The sequence below is a fragment of the Toxotes jaculatrix genome, chromosome 14, assembly GCF_017976425.1.
Source record: "Toxotes jaculatrix isolate fToxJac2 chromosome 14, fToxJac2.pri, whole genome shotgun sequence".
In the NCBI taxonomy this organism is placed as follows: domain Eukaryota; kingdom Metazoa; phylum Chordata; class Actinopteri; family Toxotidae; genus Toxotes; species Toxotes jaculatrix.
Window position 1 is genome coordinate 24,609,820 of NC_054407.1, and position 22,892 is coordinate 24,632,711.

Consider the following 22,892-nt stretch of genomic DNA (forward strand, 5'->3'; position numbering starts at 1 on the left):
AGTCGTGACCTCCAAGCTTTTCGAGTGACACCTCAGAGGAAAGTAAAGAGCAAGGAGACTTCAGAGTTTCAAGGAGAGAGGAACAAGCTTCAGAATACGTTTGGACCTGTGTCCTTTGGGCACAGAGAAGAGCGTCTCTGATCAAAGTCTGGCACAATATCGGCTGCTGAGCTTTGAGGGCGGCGCTCGGGAGGAGCATCACAAGGAAAAAGAAAACAACCGGCCAAAGAGCAGCGAGGTCCAAAATGTGGGCCACAGGCAAAGCAGACCGAACTCGGCGGATTGATTTTCTTTTCTTTCTGCACTGTTGGCCTCCCAGCTGGTTTACTGGGAAAAGATCCAAACATCTGTAACAAAGAAAGCTTCTCCATGAGGCTGTTTGTTTGTTGTTGTTGTTGTTGTTGTTGTTGAAAAGGACCATCCAGGTTTCAGGAGGTTAAAGGGTCATGAAACTCACTGAATCTTTCAGTTCAGTAAGATCTGATGAAAAGTGCAGCTCATACTGTAACATCACTTTATTTGTGTTCAAAATCTCACGTATGTTCAGGTGGTCAAGGTTCAGACGCTGAACCACAACATCCACAGTTTGCTCTAAAATGTTTTTAGGACATTTCCAACCAGGACGGGATTTTTCAGCCACTGAGGTGAAGAACTTTAATGCTAACAAATGTTGTCAGTGGCTTGTAGGTTTATCGACTCTGTTAGTAAACTGTGACAGGAAACACAAAGTTAAGTAAAGGTCCAACCCACTGTTTCCTCTGAAACAAGGACTAGATAACTGATGCTTCCATGTCTTATATGAGTGGGGGGACATCGGGGTCGTCCACAAACCCTTCAGAGAAGCTGCTGTGGCCTGAGGTGGCAGGTGGAGCCATCCTGGACGTTTCCAGCGGACCTTCTGTGGTGCTGTGGCGTGGTACGATGTTGGCGAGGTCGAGAGCCTTGTGCTGGCTGGGATCCACCTCCAGCCGCTCAGGAACATTATTTCTTCTGTAGGATGAAAACATCAGGGAAAGGAAGAAGTCAGAGGAAGTAACATCTTATTCTGACATCTCAGTATGTGATGCAAACAGACACCTGCCGGCAAATAAGTAGCTTTGGTTTACAAACTAAAAACTGTTTGCAACACTTCAAAATAGAATATTGAACCACATTTCCCCACAGGAATATTTACTCTGTTTATAATTCATCTCCTCTGATTTAATCAGATGACACCAAGGCTGAGTGTGAAAGGGTTAACAGATACCCAGCCAGGATTCCTGCAATAAATCTGTTGTCGTTTGCTAATGTTGGTGCAGAGATGTCAAAGTTTCCAGATTTAATGTGACCACACAAGGTCAATAAAGGACCTGATATATACACGGTGTGATATATGGTACAAAGGCACAGCGCAGGACTGTAAATATGTCTGTGCATATGTGCATTCCACTTTATGTGTTATATTACATAAAGCCTCATACCTACGGACATCAGGCTCCAGCAGAGACATGAAATAACACATTACCACGCAGCATATTTCATTTTAGTTTAATATCTGGGAAGGACATAAATTCTTTCTGGATTTAACAGAGATAAATTCTGATGTCATCAATATTTGATGATCAGATCAGAAAGATGCAGATGTGGATGTGTGATTTCGTTTCATGTTAAAATTTTGACAAGATCAGAGGAAAATGTCACTTGGAGCTGCATCAAATACTTTGGTACTGAACGAAAAGCGTCCACAGCACCGAGCATTGGAGGCTGTCAAGCACCGAAATTTAATATCAAATGTCTGATGAGATAAAAAAATCTTGTTTACTAATCCACTGATCAGACACGTCCTGATTTAAATGATCATTTTGCCAGCTGTGGACCATATTTCTTGTAGTTCTTCTACAGCTGCTTTTATTTCAACAATAAACATGTGACAGAAAACTAGTTACTGCTGCTGCTGAACCAATAACACAGAAACAAGCAAGTCATTTCTGAAAAGGAGACAAGGTGGAAAAGTTCTGAGATAATAACCAGAATCATGAATTATCTTTAAGTGTATTCAGAGTCCTGACAGTTTAAATTGTTTACTCTAATTAAATAAACCAAACAGATTAATTATAGAGCAGGAAGCAGAACAAGGCAGCGCCTGGAGCTCGCAGCTCTCTGTTGGTGGAATGGAAATAATTTGCATTTGAATGTACAAACACAGAAGTGTGTTGCTGTTCCTCCATGTTTATTTAAAGGACCGAACTCTCCTGAGAAACTTATTATCTAATAATGGAACATAATGGTGCAACAACAGCATTAAACTGACTTCAGAGCATTGGTGAAAAAACCTCTTCAACAACTGGTTTTCATCTGTTTTCTGATGCAGAATCAGAGTCTGACCTGAAGGGGGGGCAGTGAAAGCTGTGAGCGACCTGTGGCGTGAACGGGATTTTTAATTAGTTTCCAGGATAAATGAAACTAAAATACTTTATAAGGCAAAGGTTTGTTAACTGAAATTTTTATTTTCAACTTTCTGTTTAGAACTGCATCTGACATGTGACCTTTACTTAATCACTTCAAACTGTACGAAAAAATGGAATTAAAAGTACATAAATTATTTTAATTAGTTAATTCATTACTGTACAAACACACCTTGACCTTTAACCTTTACACAGGAACAATCTTACTGCCCATTACGCCTCCTTTAATATTTGTTGTGTAGTATCAGTTTGTCAAGTGGACGCCAAAGATGAGACAATATTAATGAAAGTGTGGAAATTCAAAGTGAATGACCTGCAGAGCAGCAGGACACAGGAGGAGCAGCCACCTCATTACTCTGTGCATTCTGCCACTTGTTTACTGAGAGGACATATTCTGCACGGTGAGCTCTGAGGTACTCCGATGCAGTGAGTTCACTCTGCAGCAGGAAAATCACCAGCTCGAGCAGAGAAAGTGGGAGAGTAATTTAGAGCCTTTTCCTGCTGAGAGAAGGAAGCAAGCCTACTTTTGGAATGAATGTTTAATAAATGTGATACGGTGGCCAAACAGCATTTTAACGGCTACCGCAGCTTGTACCAGAGAAAAAACTGTTTCCCCAACAACACCCACACACGGAGAAGGAAGGCTCCAAAAAAGTTGGAATCATTTGAATTTTATAGCTTTTGTAGATGGTAAATTATATTATTAAAAGTTGAAGCAGTTTTTTTTTCCTGCTAGAGCTGCATCTAATTTCATTATCAATTAATCTGATGATTATTTTCTTGATTAATCAATTTTCATTTGGTCTATAAAATGCCAAAAAAAAACACATCTATCACATTTTCCTAGATCGTGGTCAGATGTCTTGTTTGTGAGGAAACTCAGAATGATATACAGGGAAGTTGGAATTGGAGTTTCATCTTAAAGATTCACAAAACAGAGAATAACTTTCTCAGAACTTTGTCTCTATGTTCATCACACACAGAACCAGATTACACTGCACTTTTCTGGACACTTCCTAAGAAATAATTATGTATTTGTGTATTATGTAATTAATAATAATGACTGATCTGTAAAATCAGGAATTATTTTATTGACCAGTACATACTGACGGGCACATCATTCATCTGTTTAGCTGACCTGAAGGTGGTTTAATTTAAACATACTGCGCCTAAAATATTGGAGAATACAGGTTTTAATTATTTCAGCTGTGTTTGCTCTGTCAGTCTGTGAAAGGACAGCAGCAACAATCCCAGAGAGAGAGCAAACTCAGTGCTGATCTAAGTGCAGGTCTCATATCCGCAGACAGACACCTGTGAAGAAGTGTCTGTCATGACGAAGCTCCTGCAGGATTATCGCTCTCAGCTCAGTGATGGGGACGTAACTGAGTTGTAATCTGTCGACAGTCTGGAGCCACCGATCCACAGAGGATTAGGTTTGCAGTGGGAGAGATGTGGTGTCACAGGTCTGCTCACATTAAGATAAGGCACAGTTTATTTATGCAGCATAATTCATACACATGGGCCTGAAGGAGACACGAGAGTTTGCTGCCATGGTGCTGAACTCCTTCCTGTTCAGCAGTCGCCCCCACACAGAGAAAAAATACTGTTTAAACTGGTGTAAACTGGCACCTCTGCAATCCCAGTATGTGCTTCCTGTCTTTAGGGTCAAGGTTCAATGGACTGAATCAGTGTCAGTACTGAATCTGCTCATTGAATCCAGATGAATCCATTCAGGTTCAATGTTCACATTAGTAATGAAATTAGGCCCTAACAAAGTTTAAAATCACATAACTGAAACTTTATCGCTGACATCTGAGCTTTTGTTGGTGGAAAAGACAGATGTTTAAACTTAAATGAATAAAAGGCAGAATAAAGCTTCTACAATCGTGATATAATAATAATGGCAGTTGTCTTTTATCCAAAACAGAACTGGCTATCAAACGCCACTAATCCATTACCCACCACTGAGCAGGTTTATCAGTTAAAGGCTGAGAGGCTGAGGCTGAGGCTGAGGCTGAGGCTGAGGCTGAGCCTTCCGTTTTCTTATTCATCACGTGATAGTTTGAGGTTCACAGAGGTCCTTTTGTCCTTTAACTGACTTTAATATTAAGGAAGCTAAATTAATCTACAATATGTCACTGATAAGGAGCTGGGGTGTGGACTGGGGGGGGAGGCGGGGTTAAAGATTTACGACATCTTGGGGGCTGGTTTAAGTTTAGTTCCAACACTCATCTTGGAAACAGGCAGGTAAACCTAATCGTCAGCACTTCCCTATGTGAGATGGATGGAGTCATTAGTCCAGGGCTCCTCTACTAATGCCTTCCCTGGTTAGGAAGTCCAGAATGGCTCCCTGTAATAGGTCACCTAAGGCAAAGGCCCGCTGGTCATTATACCTCACAGGTAATGAGGTCTGTGAACCATCAGAGGAGCAGAGTCTCTGCCGTTCACACCTTATTATCAGACAGAGAACATGTTATAATGAGGGAGCTGCAGACTTATAACTGCGGATGGTGCAATATTGATAAAGTCATTTGTTGTAAAGATTGCAGCCCAGCTGATGCAGAGGTCAGGAGGAGGAGGAGGAGGAGGAGGAGGAGGAAGAGGGGGGTCAGGGGCTGGACGGTGAACACAGCATCTATCCTTTAGTAAACAATGCTAATCAAATCAGTCCTTAGGGACACGATGGCTGGGTCAGTTTATTACGAGTAGACTGGTGAATTATTATGACTGAGCTGCAGAGGGTGAAGGACGTTAAATCTGAGAAGCCAGTGATATTAATAAAAACAAACAGTCAGAGAGTGTACAAAATTAATGGCCAGCTACTGATTAAGTGTTGAAACATTTCTGTCTCTAATTTCCTGCTTGTTTTGAAAAGTTGTGACATGATTAGTCGATTAATAGATCGGCTCAGTTTGATCAACAGATAATTGATTGCCAATCATTTCCTAACACTCGTCTCTCAGGATCTGCTGCTTCTCTGAGTCTTTGTTTTGTAAATTGAATCTCCTCAGTGTAAAACAGGACACCAGATGATGCCACCTTTGGGCTCTGGGAACTTCTAAGGATATTTTTCATTATCTAAACTTAATGGATAATTGATTAATTTCTTAATTGGAAAAATAACCATCAGATTAATCATAATGAAAATAGTTTTTGTGCAGACCAAGTTCTTAAGCTTTTGAACCTCAAGCTGCTCAGTCACTCCGGATAAGACCACCGCAGAAAATATAATTCCACTGACCTTAGTGTGATAACACAGATGTTGCTGACCCTGACCTCTGACCTTTCAAAGCCACTGGGGACATCATCACAGGTGACACGGGCTGTGAGTTTCAGATAACATTTGATATTCCATCTCATGATACAGTTCACACATCGCCCTTCCTTCTGCCATCAAGCAGATACATTTCAAACCCAACCATGGCCTTCAGATGCACTTCCATCCACGCCAGAGGCTGAATATAGAATCTGTGGGTAAGCCTGGGGTTAAAGGTCGCCCCTAATCATGTCCAAATGATGCCATAAGTCAGCAGCCGGCAGCACTGCTCACCTGTCACCTTGCTGTGGTGCAGGAACAGCTTAGCATTTTATTGAATGTTTAATTTGAGGGTGCAGGATTGCACCGGGGATCTTTACTGTGTTGGATGGGGCCAGCTGAAGGACAAGGAGCGGCTCCCAGTCATAAAATGCTAATGATGACAGTGCGACGACGAGCGCACCTCCAGGCGAGGAGAAGAAACAGAGCTCAGTCACACAGCACTGCGGACTAATGTGGTCTTTAAGAGGTGAAGCTGCTCTGAGCTAACCAAACTAACCCTCACTGAGCCAGCCACCGTGGTGCAGTCGGCTCCACAGAGGCCGAGGTTCTGAAGATAATTTACGTTGGTGTTGAGTCATAACATCTTAAAAAACAGGTGGGACAATATGTCCCACAGTATATGTGTTCATTTGGACAGTTTCACATGTTCGAAGTGCAAGCTGAGGGCTCTGCTCGACAGATTTTAGAGTTAAAGACGCTTGAGTTGTGGACGATTTTTGAATGATTTAGGTCATTTATTATAAATAACACATACCATAAGCCCAGGGCCTTTATCTGAAACAAGCTTATACTAGAAATAGCCATCTGCCAAATTACTAGCTTTGCCCAGAACTTCAACCACCATTTCCCATTTTTTGACAGAAACTATCACTGTAAGTTTAAGACATGGACATGAAGTGAATTTCCGAGCCACTATAGAGCAGGCATTTGGCTGAAGTGAATCTCTCTGAAAGTCTCACAAGAGACAAAAAAAAAAAAAACAGTTTATTTTTTGGTTGCAATGCTTCTTTTCCCCATCACAATCTGTTGATATCAGTACAGGATGCGGGTCACATTCAGAAATAGAGATGAACCCTCATCCAACAAAAATGTCAGATAACAGCAGCTGCTCTGGTGGTTTGAACCTGAACGCCTGAAGCTAAATCTGAGCAGTGGTGCAGAGGCTGTGTTCGGCTGAGTATTTTACTGTAGTGAGTATAAAGCTGCAGCTCCGGTCAAGGTTATCTGTGGCCAGTACACTGTCATTAGCAGGGAGAGCGCTGTCATCAACGCGGCTGATAAAACGCATCATGCCGAGCGTTTAATATACAACAGGCATGTGTAATTAGGACAACAGGGACCTGATAAGCCAGAGGCATTTGAATATGTGCGTCTTAAACTCGAGGCCAAACAAAGACTAACACCACAGTCAACGGAGGCCAACACTTGATAAATTAAAAAAAAAATCATCTTACACAGTTGTTAGTAAAATGAATTAAAAATATTTTAAAAAGTCTTTTTTTGGGGATTGAGATTCAGAAGCAGGGGATGAGTGCTTATGAAGCAAACATGCTAATATTCCTTCCTGCGCACACGTTATAAGGAAGCCTGTATTATCAGCTTTATAGCTGCAGTGGGTGTAATGAAAATCTTTACCTTTTATTGTTGTGGGGCGAGCTGCGGCGTCTGTTCTGACACGCTACGGGTGGACGTGGGACGGTCTTTGTCACTTTGATTTCACCTTCAGCCTAAAAGACACATCAGAGGGAGGTAAACAAGATGTTTACTCATGTTTACTCATACACGTTTACTGGTGCTGTGGTACAGGATGCATCAGAGGCCATATGGAGGATTAACAGTGGCAGCTCTGACACTGCAGTATCAGCACCTGTGCCTTTTTATAGGGACTATAAAGAGTTTCTTCAATAAACCTCAGAGAGCAACATGTCTGATCCTCACTGAGAGGAGCAAAACAATCACAGCCTGAAACATCAACAGTAAAGTCAGCATTTAACAGAATCAACAGAATTTCCTCAGTTTTCCTTTAAAAGATATTCTTAGGTGTTGGATCATGTTTCATCATATGATTTTATTTCTTCTCTGTCGTCGCCACCTACAGGAAGCAAATTCCCAGACAAAACACCCGAAACAGCAGTTTTCAGAGCGCACAGCAAAACCTTTTCCTGGATAAATACAGTACGTGTTAGAATACAATGAGCCAAGCACATGAAAGCGACTCAGCAAACAGGCAGAAGGACAGCAGGAAATGAAGGCCGTGGCTGACGGTTGGCATCATAAGCAACAGGGACAAGAAGTCAAGGGATTGCTAGAGTGAGAGGTATGCATCCTCCGTCTGCAGCACACAGCATGACAGTAAAACTAAAAGCTGTTTAAGATATTTAGGAATGGACCCAAGGGTCTAGAGCAATGTTGCTAGTGGCTAAAAGTTCTTTTTTATTTGTAAAAAAGCAAAAAGTGAGTAAAGTGAGCAAAAATCACCTAAAACCTAAAAAAAAAAGAATTTGCAAAAAGAAAAAAATACTTTGGCTCCTGAGAGTTTGACATGTGCTGTACTCTGGACACAAACACCAGCCTGTTAAAGTTTTCTGTTACTCCCTCGTACCCGGCTCAGGAATATTCGTGTTTGATTTGATGTGTAACTGTACGTACCCTTGGCATGGTGAGGACCAGGTGTCCCGTGGTTTGGGACCTCTGAGCTGTGGAGCTGTCGGGCTTCACTTCAGCAGGCAGCACCATCTGAAATATCTGCAGAGTAAATTATTCACGACTTTAATTAGCGAGATTAATGCGCTGATCTGGCACTGACGCTGTCCCAGTGTGTCAAATGACTTTAATCATTAGTGGGTCTTTTTATAGGTACACTTTCCAGAAAAGACTTGTGAGAGTGACCAGAATAGCTCCGGCTGAGAATAGTGGCAATCAATCACTGGAACGAAATCCTATGAAAACCAAAATGGTCCATGTGGGTGGACATTTTTTCGCCCAGAAAATGGGCATAAAATTAGACTTCATTTTTCAATTTACGCTTATTTGATACTGAGGGGATATTTTTGGGGAAACCGCGCTGACAGCAGGCAGAGAGGAGGGAAAACTCCAAAACTCGAGCTGTCCTCTGACTCCTCAGCAAGCCCTGCAGCTGTCAGACGTGGCTGATGTGATATACACAGCTCACAGATGACTCCTCCGCTCAATTCCCTCTGCTACTCTAAATGAGTTCATATTAAGAAGGAACTTTAAAGGCCTGAGTTGATGTATCACTGCGTAAATCAGCCCCTGTCCAATCAGGCTGACCCCTGCCATAAAACAGCCATCCATAAATACGCTAACAGCTTGAAGCAGAGCCAGGACATTCACGATTCTGGCATCGAGGGCTGAAGAATCCAAACTTGTGGGGATGTGTATTTATAATTTGTAGGCTGGAGGGTAAAAACAGGGACAGGAACAAAAAAAAAGAATGACACCTCTTGGATTTATGTGTGGCCAAACAGCTGTTTAATCAGGCTTAAAGGTTGCTGTGGTCTGTGTGTGGGAGATTAAAATCCTCTGTGCTGCGGAGGGAAATACGGACTGGGCACCTGTAACCTCTGTGGTTATGATGACATGCAGAACTGAGCGTCCCTTCACAATAAACCACAGTAAGACTTCAGCTGATCTTATGCAGGGTTGGAAACGAACACCTGACACAGGATAAATACTGCTCAGCTTCTGCTGACACTGAATCTTCCACGTTTGGCAGGAAACTCAGCTGATTGCAGGTTGTATTTTATTCTGAACATCCACACTGTGGGAGTGAGTGTCCTTCCCTGGACAGCTGCCGTTCTGGGAAAAAAGTAAAAGTTCACTGCCGGGAAATAACTCAGCAGCAGGTGGAATAAACTCTCTCCATAAATGTTTCAGAATGTCAGAGGCAGAACCAGGTTTGGTGATTCAGCAGCTTCTGACAGCCTTTTATTTGATCTAAATCTGACTCTTCATCCTTCAAACTTCCTTCTGCTCCCAACCCAGCAGCAGGCATCATCCTCATGAATTCACAGTAGTTTGTAATCAGCAGCACAAACTGAGCAAACTGAGGTGACGATGTTTTAACTTAAGCAAAAAAATTCAAAGCAGTTTGGTTTCACACTGCTGAGGAGACAAGAGGAAAAAGGTGGGACACTGGGGAAAAACAACAACAAGAACTTTCTGGGAAGTTTCTGGGAAGTTGTGAAACACACTCCACACACACTGTGACGCAATGTTGGTGCACGAGACACTGTCCCATCAGTGCAAATCCTCCTAAAGAGGTGGTTTAGACCGACAGTTGGGCATAAAAAACTAGTAACATCAACGCCACAGATGCTGTTCACATCCTTCCAACAGTCAACACCGGTTTCTTTCAGCCATGGAGTTCATTTTTCTCTAATCTTTAACAAATTGTTCTCAGCGATCAGGACAGGTGAGTTGATTGTTGAGTATATAACAGCTGGTAATAACTGCAGCTCGCTGAGTGTAATGCTAACACTGGGCTGTGCGCCTGCAGTGGGTCTGGCTGAGCGCCTGCTGATGCTGCCGCCTGCAGTCCGGAAGGAAAGATCTTTAACCTGTCAGCTGCATCAACTCCTCAGTGAGAAACCAGAGCTGTACCAGCTATACTGCGTGTGAGTGTTTCTGCAGAAACCAACAAAACCCTGGAGTGATGCAAACATCACGCAAACTCTGACACAGTAAGAGTTCAAAGGTCACCTAACATCAGCAAATACATTAACAATAACCCATTCATATTGCTGCTGTAGGCTCAAAGCTCACAGGTTTGAATCCCCAAAAAGTCTGGAAACATGAGTAAGAAATGTTTCCTTGCCAACTACTGTCGCAGTGCCCTTGAGCAAGGACCTTCCCCAGCTGACAGTAGCAGTCTGTGGTTAAACTGGACAGCTTCCAGTGTGAACGTGTGGGGAATGAAACCGAGCCCGCAGCTCTGAGAACATCTGACAAACTTACTGTAAACATCTGTATGATGGACAGAGCTGCTGAGCAACAGTCTGATCTTTACATTTAAATAGTCAACAAAGATTAAAGAAGAGTTTCTAAATCACTGCAGCTGCCCTTTAAAAATCCTGAATGAATACATTTGTTGAAAGTTCAGAGTGTGCAGCCAAAACACAGGTGTGTTCAGGTGTTACCTTTCCTTTGACGCTCACTCTGGCGTATGTTGGCTGAACATCTATGTCTATCAGGGAGGTGTCCATGTGTCTGTGGGGGGAGTGAGGTGGAGGTCCAAGTTCAGTTTATATAAAGACAGTCTGCCGTCCATATGCATCAGTCGTTTTCGTCCTGGATAATCCTCAGGATCACTCAGATCACTTCGATTTGATGAGGCTACAGCAAGTTTATATTTCAGTATCAGAGTCAAGTTAATGAGTCAGAGGGAATTTGACCCTGCTTCTCAACAGATGTCACTGTGCAAACAACAAACACGCAAAAAGGAAAACAAAAATAAAAAACCAGGACAAACGTATGTACAGCAAGTAGGTACATTTGACATGAGGACGGCTGAAGGAGCCACTGAATTAGTGAGCCTGTATCTCCACAGGGGCTTTACATTTTAAATTATTAAACAATTAAATTATTCAAATAAACTTGGGCTTGTGACTGTAATGCAGCATTAAATTAAAGAGGCCAAATATAAGCAGGAATGTATAACATACAGCTTGGTTGCTTGTTCTCATTTATAATATTATAAATATCTATTAAAGTTATATTTCTGCATATTTAGCTGTTGAGAGTTTGTGCTCATCGTTCCTACCTGTACACGGCCACGTCTAAGACTATGGTGTTGTTTTCTTCATCTTCAGTTAGAGAGAAATCCAACCTGTGAATATGGAGAGGAAGAACTCAGGCATTAGAGACAACACTGGTCCAACGGAGCAACACGTGTCTCAAATACTTCAGCAGAATTAACAGAGAACCGCTCTCAGTGCTCACACACTACCCGCTCACAGAGCAGACACTCAACTGTCTCCAGTGCTTCCACTTCCATTCCACCTTCTTTTCAGAAAACTCCCACTGAGAATCCACTGATCTAACGGCTGATTCTGGAGCTGGCAGCTGACAGTCTGTGTAAAAGTTTATACCTTTACGTATAAGTATTGTGTTAGAGTAGCACTGATCTACAGAACAAGCCGTCCGTAAACAGACAGTAAATGTTAACATTACTGATATGTTTTGACTGTTATCACCCAGGCTGCAGTGAAGCATACTGTCCTGTCTCCCTGCTGATGGAATGTGATATATCACATAAAGGATTCATTCCTGTCCTGAGTGTGTCCTCAGCTCAGATTGCAAATGAAATCAGACGTGTTTTAAGGCCTCGACCCCCGTGGCCCTGCTGTAGTTATAAACCTCTGGCTAATGGAGGGAGCCCAGGGTGGCCCGCAGCTATCAGGTTGCCCCCGCCAACACGCTGCTGTAGCTCTCTGATGGCAGGAGAGCCAATCCAGCACCACAGATCAAAAACTGAGGGCTGCTAATAAAGCAATCACGCAGCACCCGGGAGCTTTTCACCGTCTGTCCGAGAGCTTTGACCAGGAGCAGAACGAGGTAATCGAGGGTCTCAGATATGAAGGACTGTGAGTGGAAACTGAAAGACCAAGCCTGTGCCCTGTTCTCTTTTTTTTTTTTTTTTTCAAAATCAAACTGAAGTAGTTGATTGGATGTGTTTTGTTGCTCGGGCTGAACAAAACTAGAACCAATCATGTTTGTTTCTGCTGCGTTTGCTGCTGTAGCTGAGAGGAATGGACCGTCTCACCGTCTCCCTCACAGAGAAATGTTGCAGTCAACACTTCACAAACTCATCTAAGAAATCTCATGTTTAAATTTATTTGCCGGCTTAATGACTCTGAAAATGAAATCCTCCTGGGCTTATCTAACAAAAGGCTTAGTCCCACACGCTACCAGTCCTGGCTGTGGAGCTATTGGTGCAGCTGTCTCTTTGTAGGACACTGATTTGTATTATTTTCTTGTGCTTTAATATGTAATTTTCTTTAACAAATGCAGAATTTAACCTGAATTATTCAAAACACGTGGAGTTAAAGGAATTTGTGCGACACGTTATCCGCTTTTTTCCAGAGACACGAGAAGATAAATCTCATGTCTGTGTCTGAAATACAAAAGCTTTGGGTCGGGATGTGACGTAGCTCAGCACAGAGACTGGATGTAGGGTGAAACAGGTGGCCCGGTACTTCCACCAACACCTGTGAAGCTCACTACTAAACAAACTGTATCTTATTTATTCAAATGTAAAACAGCCACAGTTTGTTATGTGCTAAGAAACGACAGGTGACCACCGTCTTTTCCTGAAATCTTGCTGTCACAGTGAGGTTGCCAGGTTTGACACCTGAAACCAAAACCTATTCTCACCAACTATGTCTGGCAATCCAGCCCGACTACTTTAAAATGGAAACACTGTCTTTGGTAGAAAACATGTCTTGGTTCATACTTGGGCTCGTTGGCGTTCATGACTCGTCCATCAGCAGTGATCAGCGTCCTCGAGGTCTTTGGTTTCTTCTCTGTCCCCCTGCAGGAAAACAGCACAGTGTGAGAGGAGAGGAGGAGTGTGTGTGTGTGTGTGTGTGTGTGTGTGTGTGTGTGTGTGTGTGTGTGTGTGTGTGTGTGTGTGTGTGTGTGTGTGTGTGCAGCCGTCTGACACATGACAGTAGCAGAGTTATGGGGCCTGTGGGGTGAAGGAGAGAACCATCTCTCCCTCCAGGAGTATCCACAGAGACAGAGGCAGCAGGTAACTGAGTTACTGTGGGACAAACACTCACCAGGTGAAACCACATGCAGGGAAACTCACCTCCACAGCAGCTTTCACATTTCTAACTAACTGAATTTTCAAACAAGCATTTTAAAAACATCCAAGTTGTAAATGAGTAACAAGGAAAATAAACGTGGACTGAAGCAGTTTCTGAGTTAATGTCGCCTCTGCTGAGTTTGGGGTAAGTCCCTCTGTTGGGAACCCTTCGCTGAAACTGAATGTACTTTGTGTACTTTTAAACTAAAGTCACTCAGAGCGTTTTCCTACAGACCTCCACCTCTGAGGCAAATGGTTTTCTGTATTCTCATTACCATCTACTGCACAGTCACTCCATGAGCCGCATGAAGCAACCGTGACACAAGCACGGGCAGGGGAACACACACTGCACGTACATCCATCCATTAAGCCCACAGAGCAGCAGATGGAGGCCAGCGAGCGCTCAGCACTCTGTGGAGGGTCAGCCATCACAGCCTCTGCAGCCGTACATCAGCCACAGAGAGGACGAGTGTGACGGCGTGTTCAAAGAGCCTTCACTCTGCTGAACCTAAGGACGTTAAGTTCGTGTTTTTATTAGCGTGGTGGACTGTACAGAGACCTGTAATGAGTTTAAGTGGTGCTGTGGAGCCGAGTGGTTAGCCGAGGCACTAACACCCCATTACCAGTGTGGTCACCCATGTTAGAGTCAGTCAGTGAGGGGGAAGCAGGACCACCATCGTAACGTCTTCTTTCTAATTTCTCTATCGACGCTGTGGGTGTAATGACACACGTATTCATTCAGTGCAGGAAGTCCAGCTCAATACGTGTCCCCGCTGTGGTCTCAGTGTGTGATACTCGTGCACACAGTCAGGCTTACTGTGTGTATTGGGGATGAATCGGGGTGAGACCGAGGGCAAGTATCCACTTCAAAAGATCAGACTGAAAGCAGAATGTCCATCACTCTGCCTCCCAGTTCAAACTGCAGCTTTTCTTCTGCCTCCATCTCATCCTGTGCCGTGTACAGCTGACCTGCCAAGGTCACAGTGTAAAATCCTGCTTTTTTTTGAACGGGGTGTGATGGGGCATCTATCAAACTGCTGAGTCATGGAGACATCGGCAGTGACAGCTCCACTGCTGGTTTCTGTGGAGTCCAGAGGTGAGGATGATGTGTTCAGACAGCTTTCAGTTAGCCATGTTCACATTTAGGTCTGCAGAGAGGGACAAGTCTTCATGTGCTGCAGAACTACAGACGAGTCCAGAGGAGTTTCAGGCCGCAGATCACCTTCTGTTTGGCGGTGTATTATGGTGATGTACTGCGGTAAGTATTTTATGGTTCCAGCTTCTCGGTTGTGAGAACTTGCTGCTATCAATGGAAACTGAACATCTTTGGGTTTCTTGACTTTAATCTGGACCCTGAGCCGCGGCCGGCTGAGTTGTGACCTGCAGCCACTGAATCAAAACACAGAACAGTGACGGTGAAAGTACCCTGAACATGATGTAAGCTTTTTATTTTGTTGTTAATCTCTGCTGCAACTTTTCGACCATACAAGGAAATATTTCAGAATTTGGATCGATGAGTTATCAATCATGTTTAAACAGCTGGTGTCACTTTATAAAGTGTCTGCTTCATTTAAACCTTCTCACATCAACATTCAACAACACAGCACAACTTATCTCCTGTGATGCAGATATCCATTGATCAGCCCGTCAGTCCTCCTCGGCCTTAAAGCTTGACGGGGTTTAGGCTCAGTCCTACAGACTGCAGGCTGGAGCTGCTGTTCTTCTGGTGTTATCCTTCCTCTCGGAGGAACAGAGCAGCCATTAAACACAGACCCATCTCCTGGCTGACCTTATCGCAGAATCCACCTCAGGAGCAGGAAATTCATCTTTCCTGACAATCCGGTGACGGCTCGACTGCATGCATCAAGTCAGCGCGCTCTGACAGCCGCGCGCAGGGAAACGATAAAAACGGCAACACCATTTCACCCTGATTTTCTGCTTGGACAGCACGCGGGCCCTGGGTGTTGTTGTAATATGGATTAGCAAGAAGACTGTCACCAGTTGGCGTCTCAGCCATCAAACCGTGTTGCTTCAAATCAAGTGTATCCATGGGTGTAACCTGACTTCTTATCAATAGAAAGGGCTTTCACTGTGGATCTTAGTGAGCTGTTTCTGCCGTTTCATTCCCAGTACAGACTCCTGCTGAATTACAAATAAAGGAGGTTGAATGAAGCATTTCCTGTGCATGTTCACTACAAAGCTCCCACACAGGGATTCACAGACAGGTCGCACATATCTCTGAGATTCCTAAACATAAAAAAGACGCCATGTGCAACTCACGTGATAAATGAAACTTTACAAATGGCACATCGCTCTGCTGAGTGCAGGGATCCATCTCCAGCAGCAGACGACAGATAGCTGATTAAACTAATCGCACAAAAACACTATGTACACAGGCAGGACACAAACAGAGATACCTTCAGGCTAAAGTAAAGAGTTTCCCGTGGGCAGCAGATTAAGAAGCAGGGAGAGCACTAACACAGCAGGATACTTGTACAGTATTCATCATACACGGCTCTTTTATTTGTGACTATGTGGCTTGAAGAGTCAGCGCTGTGTCCAGAGGTCAGCTGGATGAGGGGAGGGAGGGATGGAATGAAAAAGCTTTTTCTAGGACAGAAACATTAACAAGTGAAATCGATCTGTCACACCTCGCTCTACAAAAAAGCTGTACGAAGAAAACAAAAGAATAACAACAGAAAAGAATAAATTCTGCTTCCAGCTGCTGCAGACTCTTTGATCCGTTCTGTCCTACAATAGGGTGCTGAATAAGAGCCATATTTACAGGGGATGCACTGATTCAAACTCAGTATAAAGCTCTGTGAAGCCGAGTGGAGCTGCAGGTTCAGCTGATGATTCTCTGTAGGCTCACACACTGCTGAGTGAGAGGGAGGTTTTCCTCCTAAGCCGAAACGTTTCGCCATATATTTTTTAATTTCCTGGCATTTCTGCTCTTTGTCATTTTTAAGTGATAATTGAAAATGTGTATAGAAACAGGGATTAACACGCGGCTGCTGCATTTTCAGATACACCTCTGTTTATGTAACGCTGCTCTCTCCTCAGCAAACTGACCCTCAGAAGTGAACAGTCTGCCCAGTAACCAGAGGGCTGATGGTTTATCCCCCTGTGGAGGGGAGACGGGATGCTGGTATCACAGAGCCCACGTCCACTGTCAGAGTGCCCTTGGACATAGCTGAGCTCTGGACCGACCCTGATGTCTCACAGGAGCTGGATGAGTGTAGGAGGCTTCGTGTAATTATTATTCTGGAGATGTATTACATGTCAGGTTTATTTGTATGCTCTTTAATCATGGCTACAGTCAAGGCTTCATGACGCCCACATCATGGAACAACACAGGAACGCAGTAAGTGAAAATAAAAATGACACTAAACCACAGAACAACAACAAACTTACACCACAAACTGACACTGATACAAAGCTAGAGACAAAGAAGGAGGAAACCTTCAGCGCGGAGAGGAATCCTCCTCCACGCACACTGCTGAGGTCAGACTGAGAGAGGTTTACAGCTCAATAAAGGAGCACAACTATAATCAAAGACAACAAAATGGTGCCTGTCACAGCTAAACCTTTGAATGGAGGGATACGGAGCATGTGTTCAACCTTCGCTTGTCCACTGTCCACCTATCTGCTTTTACTTTCACTTTTTAATGCATTTAACAACTAGAATTTTTTGGATGAACATTGATGAGAAAAAAAAAAAGAAACAACAACTCAAATGCCCAGTGAATCCTAAAGGTTTGTTTTGTGTAGCTGCCTGCTAACTAATTAGCAGGCAGATGTCTCGGGGTCGCCTCATCTGTCCAGTGGCTGCTCACACAGCTGCCAACTGGTATCACTGCACTGCCAGAGAGAGGCAGAGTGTGTGTGAGTGTCGGTGTGTTAGACACACCCCAACACACACACCCAATTAACACCCTGGCAAGAGGGTCACCTTAAGGGTGAGCACTGATTAGCTCCGTGGCGGGAAAATGAATTTTCATAACTCACAACCGACCAGTCTGAAACATGCTGCGTTCTGATTGGTGCGCAGACACACCTGACATGTGATTGGCTCAGGAGGGCGTTGGATGTGACCAGATCTTTAAAGAAGCATCAGTGATTTTTTTCTTTTTACCATTAGAGGGAAGAAGAACTTCACAACGAGCTGACACACACACAGCTCTGAGACATTATCGCTTCATTCATCCGTTCTGGAGAATATAGCAGCATATATTTGCAAGGGAAATGTATTTGTTGACCAACTTTCAGCAACAATGTCACAGAGATTGACACGGCTTCAGAGCAACTTGATCCTTCATCTCCAGCATTCTCTCTTTTAGCTCTGTGTTTGGTCTCCACCAGCTCCTGAGGGAAACATCTGGCTCTTTAGCTGCTAAATGCTGCACCACGTTCACCACTAATCTAACTAATCCAACTCATTGTTAATATAAAAATCCACAGGATTTTATTTTAACGCGGAGTTGAAGAGAATCATCACACACTTAACCTCTTCTGTCTGATCGGCTCGGACGAAACTGCTGTCACTTCAAACAAACACAAATAAAACGCACAGTTTCACGTCTGAGTCAGTCACATCAGCGATGATGTTCTCTGACTTCTTCTGCCAAACGTGTTTAAGGAGAATTAACATGTCAACAAACTGTCCAGTCACCCTCTTATCCACAACGTAAAAACACAAACTCGTCAGCAACAACTTTGCCCTGAAGCAGCTTCTGTGGAAGGTGCATTCATGTTCCATTTATGTTGCCCTCATGTCCTGTGTCTGTCCTGTCCTGTGAGTCTGTGTGGAATGGAAGGCAGCTGTGCACACTTTAACCTTCACAGTGTCACGTCCCGAGCTTATGTAGTTCGAATGTACGTCACCGTTTTTATCACACTGTTCACAACAACTTCCCCTCAATGGCCTTGACAACTACAGTCCCAGGGTCTCTCCCTGTTGTGCTTTTAAACATTCAAAGATAGATCTCTTTCATTTGTTTATTTGGAGACTCAGATGTGCTCTAAACAGGGATTCTGAAAACGCTGTTTCTAAATGATCTCATTTTTCTGTTGTTTTTCATGAATGTATCTCTGCAGCTGTGCAGCCACATGGAAATAAGACATCGTAAACGAAATGTTATCATAAACGAAACGTCAGAACTAAATCCTCTCTGACCCTCTGAACCCGCTCACACCTCCTCCAGCCTCCGTCACCGACTCAGCCCCCTTCCGGAGCAGTTAGCTCCCGCTGCAGTGATCAGTCTGAGAGCTCCTCACCTGGGACTACAGCACCTGTGAATGTATCCTCACCTGTCCTGCTAAATGTTGCGTCAAACGTGATATTTATGTCTGATTTTGAAAGCAAATGAGACCGATGTCAGCAGCGTGGTCATTAAAGTGACTGATCAGCTGACAGAGCTATTCCCCTGGTGATTGGTTGAAAAGGCGGCACATGTCTCACCAAATCAGCTGCAGCCTCAGAACATTTCAGAGTCAGGATCAAAGTCAAATGGTTTAATGCCTAAACTGAGCTACTGAGATATGTTACTCTTCGTGGCCAAAAGTATGTGGACAGCTCTTATATTTTAGACAGCAACATTCTTCCAACTTTGTGTCAGAGGTTTGTGTTACATAAACTAAGAAAAATAAATAAACAAGTGCCGGACGCGTGAGTGACCGTGGGTGGCCGCCTCAGCTGGATGATGGCTGATGTTATTGTGCCACCCAGTGGCTGAAATCATGAACTGCAGCCAAAGAATCACACCCAACAAAACTCTAATCTTTCACACTGCAAATCCAGATTTTTGTACGGTCATGAGATTCACTTCTTTTCACTTCAGAAATAAACTAAATAAGTGACCTGCTCAAACGTTTGCAGACACAGGTAGAGTTTGGGTTTTAAACAGACATGTTAAATTGTTTGTTTTGTCCACTGTGGAAAGACTTTGTCTTTTCTGTTTGGGGAAGTTGGGTTTTTAAGAATTCTGTGTATAGGTAATGAATGGACCTTTTCGTGCATTCACAGAATTTTCATATTTTATACTGCATGGTCCTCATTCTTAATGGATGAAAGTCACTTACTTCTCCTTCACCCTCCTCTTCTCCTCCAGGTGCCGGTGAGCCTCCAGGCGAGACTCAGGGGTGAATGAACACGGTGTGCACCAGAACTCCCTCTCCCGTTCCTCTTCATCTAAGTCAGAGCTTGTCGCCTTTGGGCCTGTGTTCTCCTCCACCTCCTGGTTCTCCTTATTCTCCTCCAACCTTGGATTACAAATAACTATGAGTGTATTTTTTACTTTTAATATTTTTTAATGTAAATTTTTTTTGTACTCACACCGTGTTGTTGATGTCAGTGTACCAGCGGCCGTCAAAGCCTGGCTTCCTCTCCTTGTTTCCTTTCTCCACTCCTGCCTTCCTCTGCACCTCCTCTTTCTCCTTGGCTCTCATTCTCAGGTATTCCTTCTCCTGCTCCAAGATTCGCCTCTCCACCTCCTCCAGTCCCTGAGAGGCTCGAATCCTCTCTGACCGGCTGATCTCCTTCCCGTCCAGCCACTGAGGACAGAGAACAGCAGGGACTGAAACTCTAAATCTGCATCACAATTATACAGACTTTCTTACTGCATGTCTAAAGTTTCAACCCACGACCAAACTACTGTTGTTGATCTGGCCCCGAAACAGAGTTACTGAGAAATAAACACTGTCAGTCAAATCAAACTGAGTAAAGAAACATTATACTAATCTTCAGAGTCTGTCTTTGGATTTGCATTTTCAGAAATGTTTGTAAAGTTGACAGTGATTGTACCAGCCTCAACGCCTCGCCCCCTCCAGAGCTCAGGGTGACCAGGTGTGCTCTGCTCAGAGGCTGAGGAGAAGAAAGCTACAGCAAAGTTACCTTGAGTTGGGGCAGAGAGGCCACCACATACTGCCTGTAGCCCTCAAACTTGGTGCAGGGGTTCCCCACCAGAAACAGCTCTCTGAGGTGGATGTTGTGTTTCAGAGACTCCACGCTGCTCAGACGTCCGACGAAGTTCACTGTCAGGTCCAGCTTCTGGAGGCTCTCACAGCCTGAAGAGGAGGAGGCACAATACACGAATACCAGGGTTATTTGTTTGATGTGCACAAATTATGAAAACTGCTGTGATCATTGGTTCAACGGTGATGTAATGTTAACTGTATGTAACAGAAACATTTGGTTAATCAACAGAAAATTATATAATTAATGACTAACTACTCATTTATTTCATTCATAGATCACATTCATCATCATATCAAACATTTTCCTGTTCCACCTTCTCAGGGTGTGAAGTTTTCTGTTTCTGGTGTTTGGAGAAAGTAAACAGGAAATATTTTGTCCGGCTCTGGTAAGCTGTGATGGACATTAAATTGAAATGTTTCAGCCTCAGTCAGAGAGCTCTGAATTAATCAAGTTTAAAAAATAAAAGGAAGATTTATTCGTCTAAATTTCAGTAAAAAATAAATACATCCATCTTTAGCAATGCAGAACCAAATACACCAAAACACCACACTCTACTGACCTTTACATACTGACCTTCTAGGTTTTCAAGGACTTCAATGTTGTTCAAGGCCACATTCAAATACTCCAGTTTCTTAAGACGGCTGAGATTCTCTACATGAACAAATAAAACAAAGTAAGATGTTAAAGAAATTACAAGACACAAACGTGTGTCAGTGGAAACTGTCAGTAAAGTTACTGTACAGTAACCTAGACATCTAAAAACTTTCACTGTTCAAATAAATTTTGCCTTGAAATCTTTTGACATGCAAATCAACAAATCAGTGCTTTCTGAGTTGTGTCTCTGCGGAGCCCCAGTCAGTCTCACCTATCCTGGGGATGAGGTTGTTTTGCAGGTAGAGGATCCTCAGGTCCCTGCACCACCTGTCGATGTGCTCGATCCTCTCGATGTCCTGCTGATGCAGAGAAACTTCCTCCAAGGAGAAGAGCTGACACTCGTTGTGCTCAGCTCTCCGACGGACCATGTCCTCTGTGACTGGACGACAAAACACACACGGACCAAGTTTGTGTTGATTATAGACTAGAAGAGATTCCTTAACTTAATGTATGCGATCTCCGCTGTCATTTCACCCTGGAGATCCCTTACACAACAAGTCATAAGGCATTTACAATAATTAGTGTTAACAGCAATTACTTTTAGAGCTAAAGAAGAAAGACTAACTGTCAGTGCTCACTTGGAAATACTGTTAAAGACAAACCCAGAGACCTTGGTGTAGACTATTTCAGCATGGTTTGCTTAAGCTCCCCAGTGAGAAGCTTCATTCAATTTATACCACGTAGTGCAAACTACAAGAAAATTTGAGGTTTTCTCGAACTCTCAGTTTTATAAACTGAAGCTTGTGATCTTTGTATTCACCATTGTTCATTAAATCTTGGGCAGTTTAGTCATGTCACAGTTACAATACTGTTATTTTTATTCATTTTTAAAATCCTATTTATATACGTTTTTGTAAAGTGTTTTAAATATATATCTTGTCTTGGTACCTGAAAGTGTATTATAGAATAGATTTGAAAATCTTGGTGTTAGTACGGAGCGTTAATAGCTTGTTACAGTTTGCTAAGTGTGATGGTGACTGACAGCAGTAGGTGGTTTTAGGTTAGGTTAGCTGGATTTAAACCAGTGGTAACAGTGATAGTACTACGAATGTCACTGATAGCTAACAACAACCACATTAGCCTACCAGCGTTAGCTTAGCTGGTACATTACCTGTCGTTCACTGATAGGAAGAAACTATCCCTAACAGTCGTAACTACACCACACTACAGTACACTATCAGGCTAAAAGCGTAAAGAATATTAAAATAATTCACTCTGGTTAACGGTAAACACGCAGAGACATGACCAATTATGGTTTTAGAAGGAGTTATTGTCCTTTTTTAACTTACTGTACACCATCTTCTTCTGTTGTTAGGCGTTGCTGTGGAAACCGACCAGATGCTGCGTTCGGGTGCTGTGGGAAACTACAGTACAGAAGTAAAAGCTGACTGAAAACAACCAAACACAGTGATTATTCCTGTACGGAATTGGCGTGGAATTTCAAGTTAGCTTGACTGTTAATATGACGAAAATTAAGTGGTACAGTTGTTTAAACACTGTTGAAATTAATAGCAATAAAATCCATAGTAATATTATCAACAAAATCTATTGTTCTGTTGTAGTAGAAATAGTCAAATAGAGAGTGGGTTTTACAAGGCGCACTCTAAGGCACCACTCCGCGATTCACTCTGATGTTTTATTTTGAAAGTGGCATTACGGAAGTCGTTCAAC

At 43.2% G+C, this 22,892-nt stretch overlaps 1 protein-coding gene across 1 annotated transcript; it reads right to left on the bottom strand.

The window, feature by feature from the left end:
* Nucleotides 1–794: 794 nt before the first annotated feature.
* On the bottom strand, nt 795–22,556 carry dnaaf11 (dynein axonemal assembly factor 11). The gene is made up of 13 exons (XM_041055800.1): nt 22,511–22,556; nt 21,433–21,600; nt 21,141–21,218; nt 20,484–20,656; nt 19,926–20,143; nt 19,673–19,852; nt 14,518–14,528; nt 13,238–13,307; nt 11,546–11,611; nt 10,923–10,992; nt 8,413–8,508; nt 7,399–7,490; nt 795–990 (listed from the first exon to the last, which is right to left on the bottom strand). Exons 1-13 carry the CDS (start codon nt 22,518–22,520, stop codon nt 795–797), a joined length of 1,428 nt encoding a protein of 475 aa, XP_040911734.1. The 5' UTR covers nt 22,521–22,556.
* Nucleotides 22,557–22,892: the final 336 nt, after the last annotated feature.